The 7,500-nt window shown below is 49.9% G+C and overlaps 1 protein-coding gene across 1 annotated transcript in view; it reads right to left on the reverse strand.

The window, feature by feature from the left end:
- Positions 1 to 7,500, reverse strand: part of tmem63c (transmembrane protein 63C) — a 31,787-nt gene that overhangs the window by 13,240 nt on the left and 11,047 nt on the right. The window contains 10 exon segments of the mRNA XM_030356457.1: positions 79 to 159; positions 303 to 376; positions 778 to 886; positions 1,039 to 1,090; positions 1,877 to 2,019; positions 3,138 to 3,175; positions 3,805 to 3,892; positions 4,714 to 4,748; positions 4,750 to 4,794; positions 6,971 to 7,226. Of these exon segments, the coding sequence (XP_030212317.1) occupies positions 79 to 159; positions 303 to 376; positions 778 to 886; positions 1,039 to 1,090; positions 1,877 to 2,019; positions 3,138 to 3,175; positions 3,805 to 3,892; positions 4,714 to 4,748; positions 4,750 to 4,794; positions 6,971 to 7,186 (881 nt within the window). The 5' untranslated portion in view covers positions 7,187 to 7,226.

Below are 7,500 nucleotides of genomic sequence, written 5' to 3' on the forward strand. Positions count from 1 at the left end.
CAGGTATCACAACAACAACTTCAACAACATTAACATCCTAAACGTTGTGTAGTCCTCAGACCCAGCAGGGGACTCTACCTCTCCAGGTCCAGCCTCATCAGCTGGTTCACGTCGAAGCAGAAGTGGATGTCGGTGACGGTGCAGCTTGGGTAGGCCTCACTGGGGCGGGGGGGAAGACAGCGGTGGATTACATGGTTAATACCCAGCCAAACAGGGACTTCAAACTATATGGCGGCAACCTATGGTCCCGTGCGGAGCAGGTCGGGGTTTAACTCAGAGACAGGAGGAGCACGTGGACTCACTGGAAGTGTTTGGTGATGAGTCCCGGGTCGGAGATCTCTCGAGGGATGGAGGTTATCATCAGGGTTCTGGCTACCTGCAATGCAGCATTTGGACCCCCCCCCCCATCAGAAGTGAGGCAGTGATGTTGGGAGTTTGGAGGTCAGCTTTAGGACCTCCAGATTTAAACTGATTTGTATTATTGATTAGTTGATTAAGTACAGATACAAGGGAATTATTAGCGTGTCAGAATAACATTTTTAAGTTACATACATTTAACAGTATTTCAAATCACTAATGCTACTATTTAAAAAAATATATCACGAGTGTAATACTCCAGATTGGGCAAATATCTGGTGGGTAGTTGAATGACGGTGGGGCAGCCCAGTCTAATCAGGGGTCACCCTGGGTAGGCCTGTCCTCAGAAGGTTTCATGCATTACATTGCGCCCCCTCGGGTTAACAGTGAGAGGCGACAGGCGAGGGGGTGCTCACTGACCTTCTCATCCTCTCCGTACTGCAGCTTGGCCGAGTGGTGGAGCATGCAGAGCACGGTGATGATGAAGTAGAGCAGGGCGAAGACGCTGTGCAGCCACAGAAATCCGTCCCTGCACGGGGAAAGCCCCAGATGTCAGAAGTGGTGTCCGCGGCGTGCTTACATGGACAATTAACAATGAACCTTTTCTTTGTAGTTGCTCTGTGTAACCTCATCAACGCCACGACCAACGCCACCGCCACCGCCATGCCATGCTAGACTTACTTCTCACTCAGATTGGCCATTGTTGCTCTTCCAAAGTTTTCGGGACTGTCTCCTGTAGAAAATAATAAAACGTGACAATTTAATAGTTCAACATTTTCCAGCGGCGTGTTTTCGGAGAACCCGCCCCACCCAGGCTGGTGAAAACGGGAACAAATAACACAATTCTAAAATTAACGTCCCCAGTATCTTAGATACCGTACTTTGGCCCTGCTTTGTTTACAGTAACCATGGCACTGGGAGGGTGCTGTTTTTTATTCTAAACAGAGAGTGACGAAGCCCATAAGATGAGGGTCATAAAATGGCGGTGGGAGACCCAAGTTTTACGTCGCTGCTTTAATGGCCGCCCTGTACATTCCACCATGGACGGCTCAACGTATGTGGCTGGAATAGAAGCCAACTGCCAGCGATGCGTTTTACTGCGTTTCTCACTGACGTCAAGACACGTGAAGTGGAAACATTAGACTTTATGACCCTTGACTATAGAAACTCTCCATCAATACCGCTGGTGTTTCACAGATAAAGTCCTTTTCTTCCACTGAGCCGCTGGCCCTAACCACTCCTTTCCATCCTGTGTATAGCTTGAGCTGTGGCTCTATATAGACCGAGCCCTTATAAACCAAAATATCCATGGTATGTGAGTGAGACTGTTGAGTGTGTGTGGCCTGAGATGTTCCCCATAATCCACTCTGTCCCCCTCCCTCTATCCCTCTCTCTCTCCTTCTCCCTCTCCCCCCTCTCTCCCTCTCTCCCCCATCTCTCTCTCTCTCTCTCGCCCCCCCTGAGGTTAGGAGACCGCTAACGACGGACATGTCCCCCGGTGGTGCGCGCCTCAAATCACCCAGTAGGTCGCCGGAGAGGTTGATGGGCAGGACCACGGCCAGGGAGAGCAGGCAGACCACGGCCATGAGCAGGATGACGTGGCGCTGGAAGGACAGGTAGGTCACAGCGTCCAAGCCACACTTGCTGCGGATCTCCTCGTCCCTGCGACCGCACCCACAACATCAACGCACACGCAGGACATTTCAGAGGATACGCGCAGAGGAGGACGCGGCAAGTGTGACTGGCGCTGCAGGTCTAGACGGAGATGGCCTCAGCGATGCTGGCGTGTGGCTCAGGAGGTAGAGCCTGTTGGCTGGTTACAGGAATCGTTCGATACCTGGCTCCTCCTAGCGAGAGTGTCGGGGTGTCCTTGAGCAAAACACCGGACCCCAACTGGCTATTGCATTGCATGGTTGACACAACCATCGGTGTGTGAAAGACTGCATGGATAGGTGAATGTCAGGCAATATTGTAAAGTGCTTTGAGTGGCCACTGGTGTGAAAAGCGCTAGATAAATTTCCCATTTATCGAGGTCAGGTGGAGGGGTCTGACTGGTGTGTGGGATCTAGACGGAGATAGCCTCAGTGGGGTCAGATGGAGGTTTCCGACTGCTGTGTGGGATCCTGAGTGAGCCTCAGCAGCCTCAGGTCAATGTGTAGGTTGAAGCCCGCATGGATATAATGATACCTAAAGAGTAGCGTCACACGCCCCGGACGCGTCCTTCTGAAAAATGAATGTTTAGACGCTCGTGCCTCATCCTAAGTTAAGCCATGCCAAACACTGCGGTCGCCCGGGAGAACCCAACACAGGGGACGCTCTGGGAAAAGCCCGGCTCGTAAATGGAAAGAAAACAAAGAAACAAGAGCGAACACACAGGGCAGAAGGAGCGCGCCGGTCTCACAGGAGGGCCACACATTGAGAACACACCGGGTGGGTTCGCCGTTTCCCAGGGATCCCGGCGATCCCATCACTCGCGCACGAGCTAAAAACAGACAGCTTCCAGAAACTCTAAAATAATACCGGGGAAACCACGCTGGAAGACATTCTTCCTTACGGGCCTAATTTTGGCCCAGGGTAGACAGTCTCCGGCAAGTGCAAATATCCAAAGGGAGGCAGTGGCACCAGCGGTCCTGTGAGGCCAGACTGGTTTGTTTTGCTTGCTACTGAGATATAACGCAGTTGGCATGTGATCATGACATCAGCTTTGAGGAGGAAGGCCTGACTAGCCGGGACTGGGAGGGGTGCCGCAATTAAACGGCCAATTTCTTTGAGTTACTTACTTCATATGGCAAAGTGATGCCAGCCACGCGCAGAAACCCTGCAAGAGGAGGAAGACAGACGTTCACCATTCGTTGCATTACTTCATTTAAAGACCTACATTGGTGCATACGATTTGGAAGCATTCGGGAGCACATCTGGACAATGGCTCCCGTGTGCTATTTACATAAGAATGAGTTCCCCAGAGAGAGCTGGCTAGGGGATGACATGTTGATAGGTCTAGCCTAGAGCACTTTGTGGTTTGTCCTCTGCCACAGCCTCTGGGAAGGCCCTTTGACTCTCTGTCCCGCACCGCTGTTAACACGAGCGCGGTGACATCATCTCCTGTTACTCAGGTGCCCCGCAGTCACAGAGGGAACGGGTGAGTCAGGAGAACATCTCTGGGGGCAGGGCGTGTGTGTGTGTGGGTGCATGACTCCCAGCCCGAAAGGTCCTGGCTTTGAAACCCAATGTCCTGCAGGGTGAGCGGAGGGCATCCTTGAGCAAGATGCCGAACCCGCCACCTGCTCATTATCATATGTATCTTAATCTACTTTAAGTCCCTTTTCATGTTGTTTTTTTTCTGGCAACTGGGCCATTTTGTGCTATTTGCCTGAATGGGGAAGCATTTAAGGGGGGCACACCAGTGGGGGCGTCACTGTGCGTTTGGAGTGATAGAGCAGAACTCACCATGTCTTTGATCTCAGACTCGGACGGGCTGGACTCTGAAGGAGACTTCTCCTTCTCGCCGGGTTCTCCATAGAACAGGGACGTGAGACTAACGGGCAGGAAGTGATGTCATCAACATGGTTGTGAAGACATAAGGCATAGGTCCATACATGCACTCCTCTATGCAGGAGATTCATGGAAAAAAAACTGTTATAATGATATCATATATGAATAACAATATTTTTCTGATATAATTAACGAAGCGATAGGGTGGTTTTGCCGAGAACATTGCAATCACTAACAGGCTTATAGAACAGCATGAAGGGTGGAATTAAAATAATTGCAGGGTGTTAATATTTAAATATATTTCAGTAACAATTGAGTTTTCCCTCAGCCCGAACTGAGCCGTGTTAAATCAGTCTCATACGTCTCAATTAGCGACACGCTAAGCGAACCCACAGACGCTAGGAGCCCTGGGGTGCTATGAATCAGGTAAAATTAATCTATTCTGAGTCACACTGCGAACGGGTTTCAGAGACACACTGACTACCAGCCAAATTGCACTGCTGGGGAGAACTCAACAACGAGCATTTTGGCATTTGCTTATTTCTATGCGCATCTATTGAGTGTATTTGTGTGTTTTGGTAGGCAGTGCCTGCCCAAGTTACTGCATGGAATACAGATGGATGAACCCCTAAAAGACCCCAGTAGCTTTTGAACAACCAACAGAAAAAAAACAGAAAGGACTTTTGAAAATCACAGCACTTCCATATATAGCCAGGAGAGGGCGCCAAAGGTAACATCAACTAAATCAGAGTAATTTACATCAAATGCAATTAGGGCTCCATCTGGATCGTTGACCTGACGTAGAGACCTGTCAAGCATGTGACATGATCAGGGTCCACTCGGATAATGAGCCGGAGGTTCTACCTATCGTTCTCCATCAGCAGAGCCAGACGCCCGTTAGTCCCACGCAGCCTTCCTCAGACAGGAGAAGATCAGCAGAAGTAACTGACATACACACAGAGAAAGACACACACACACACCACACACACACACACACACACACACACACACACACACACACACACACACACACACACACACAACACACACACACACACACACCACACACACACACACAAATACAGACAAACACAGATTTATTAAATCTATTATACAATTATTTATAAAGCTATACATTTAGCTTTAACAATAAACTTTTTAATCTAACTCAGCAATGAAGTTTCCATTGTCGTGTGCTATGTAAGAGAGAAAAGATGAAGTCATATGCAAAATATACATTGAACGGTTGGAAATGGACAGGATTAACAAAATAAGTTACATAATGTAACCTCAGCAAAAGAATGAATAGAAGCGCACATAATTATCATTCTATTGTACAAATGTACATCTTTCTGACTTGCTTCTACATCGGTTCAGAAGCAGCTAAAGAATGATGTCGTCTGGCAGAGGTTCTCGTTGACATTGGAGCCCAGTGAACCTGGGCTACACACGACACGTCAACGGGACATCACATATCGCTTGAAATAAACCTTTTCAAAATCAGTTAATTCATCCTAGAGCCCTTTTGAGATCGTAACATGAAGAAAACAATGACTGAGGAAAACAACGCATAATGTATGATGTAGTGACAAACCAAAACGGGAACCAGAGTGAGCCAATGAATACTGGAGTAGTGTCAGCATAAATCTTTTACTAATTTCACGGTAGAAGATACCGGTTGTTCTCTGAGATTGATGAGGCAGACAACGATATTAAGAGAGAAGGGGGAAGGGAGGGAGGAGGGGGACAACCTCTAACAAAGCTGGAGAGAGATGCATCAGGATCTGTTCTTCATGGTGATCCAAGGACCACTAGGGATTTACCGTCCCTCTCAAATCCACAAGTGTGGAGTACAGAGATTCTCCTGATCTCTCTCTCTCTTCTCCCCCCCTCCCTCCCTCCCTCCCTCCCTCTCTCTCTCCCTCTCTCTCTCTCTCTCTCTCTCTCTCCTCGCTCTCTCCTCTCTCTCTCTCTCTCTCTCGCTCTCTCTCTCTCTCTCTCTCTCTCTCTCACCTCTAAGTTGTTGTTATCTTAGCTCTTGCCAGGTTGTTGTTTGGGAATATCTCTCCCATTGTCCCACAGATGAATTATTAACGTTGTTGGTGGAGGGGGGGGGGGGGGGGGGGGGGGGGGGGGGGGGGGGGGGGGGGGGGGGGGGGGGGGGGGGGGGGGGGGGGGTGGTGGGTTGGATTGGAGTACAAGGAGGGGACAGGCATGGGGGGTGGTGGTTGCTCTGTTGCCCAGACAACCATTCCGTGATCGCTAACGAGGCGGTGGAAAACCCTGTGGATCTGGTAGGTTACGTTGAGTAACAGTACACAAAGAGAGAGATCAAGTATGACACAAGCTGACAGCCAGAACAAAGGAGCCGCGGCTCAGAGCTCAAGCCCGTCATTAGCGGAGAGGCGGATGATTAGCATCAATGAGAGTGTTGGTAAACAGAAGCCACACTGTTGCGGGGAAGAGAGAAATCAAAGGGAGCCATTACTGTGCCCCTTGGTTCTCAAGACAGAGGTGTCTGAGCATGATGCATGATTCATGTTTCATCGCCATGGCTTTAAACAGCAATCTGCACCATAATTGGGCAGTTCAAATATTGACAGTGGCTGTCAGATCATGTCACGCAGGTCGCTGTATAATGGACCCTCGATGGACAGCAGAGAGACGCATCCATCGATAGGGGTGGTTGCTGATTGGATGAGGGTTCGGCCTATCTCAGGAAATTTAATCAGCTCTCAGCATCTTTGCACACGGGCACAGCCCTTGGCAGCCCCGGCCAGATGCTTGCCAATGACAGACTTAACCCTTAACACATTTATAAAAATGTAAGTTTGTGCGTATGAGAGTGTGAGGCCTTGGTTGTTTGTGTGTGCGTGCGTGTGTGAGTGCAAGCGCATATAAATCAATATGTTTGTGTGTGTGTCCCTAAATGCATGCACATTTCTGTGTGTGCACGCACTTAAGTGCTTAAGTGCATGCAGGCATGCATGTGTGTGTGTGTATGTGTATATATACGATGTGTGTGTATGAATGTGTGTGTGTGTGTGTGTGTGCGTGTGTCTGCGTATGTATTAACGTGTGCGTGTGTGTGTGTACAGGTCTGCGTGCGTGCGGTGCCTACCATCCACAGCACCAGGTTGAGGGCCAACACGGTGGGCACGCCTCCGAAGGGCAGGCCCTGCAGCACGCTGCTGCGGGAGTGGGCCCGGTAGCAGCGCTCCGCAGTGCTGTTCCCCCCCCCCAGGGACTCCAGGAAGCCCAGCACCTCCAGGTCCACCTCCCGGCCCTCCCCCATGGGGGATGGCGGCCGGGTCACAAACAGCTCAGGGTCCGCCATCAGTGTCTCTGGTCGGGGTGAGGCGGAGCAGCAGGCATACCTGGAGAGGAGAGCGGGCGTAGCTGTTAGCTGTTAGCTGTTAGCGGTTGAGTGGTTACTTAAAGTGACAGGGAAACATAAATCATCATTTAGGTTTCATTATGTTATTGAGTGTTATCAAGGCGCGCATTAGGTATGAGAAAAGGACGTGCCAAGATGTCCACCACAGGTTCAGTCTATCGGTTTCTTCAGGTTGATTAATGGGTGGAGGTTATTTAACCACGCAGTGTTTCAGCCTTTGGGTAACAACCCCCCTACACACCCCTACAATACTG

The sequence above is a fragment of the Gadus morhua genome, chromosome 5, assembly GCF_902167405.1.
Source record: "Gadus morhua chromosome 5, gadMor3.0, whole genome shotgun sequence".
In the NCBI taxonomy this organism is placed as follows: Eukaryota; Metazoa; Chordata; class Actinopteri; order Gadiformes; family Gadidae; genus Gadus; species Gadus morhua.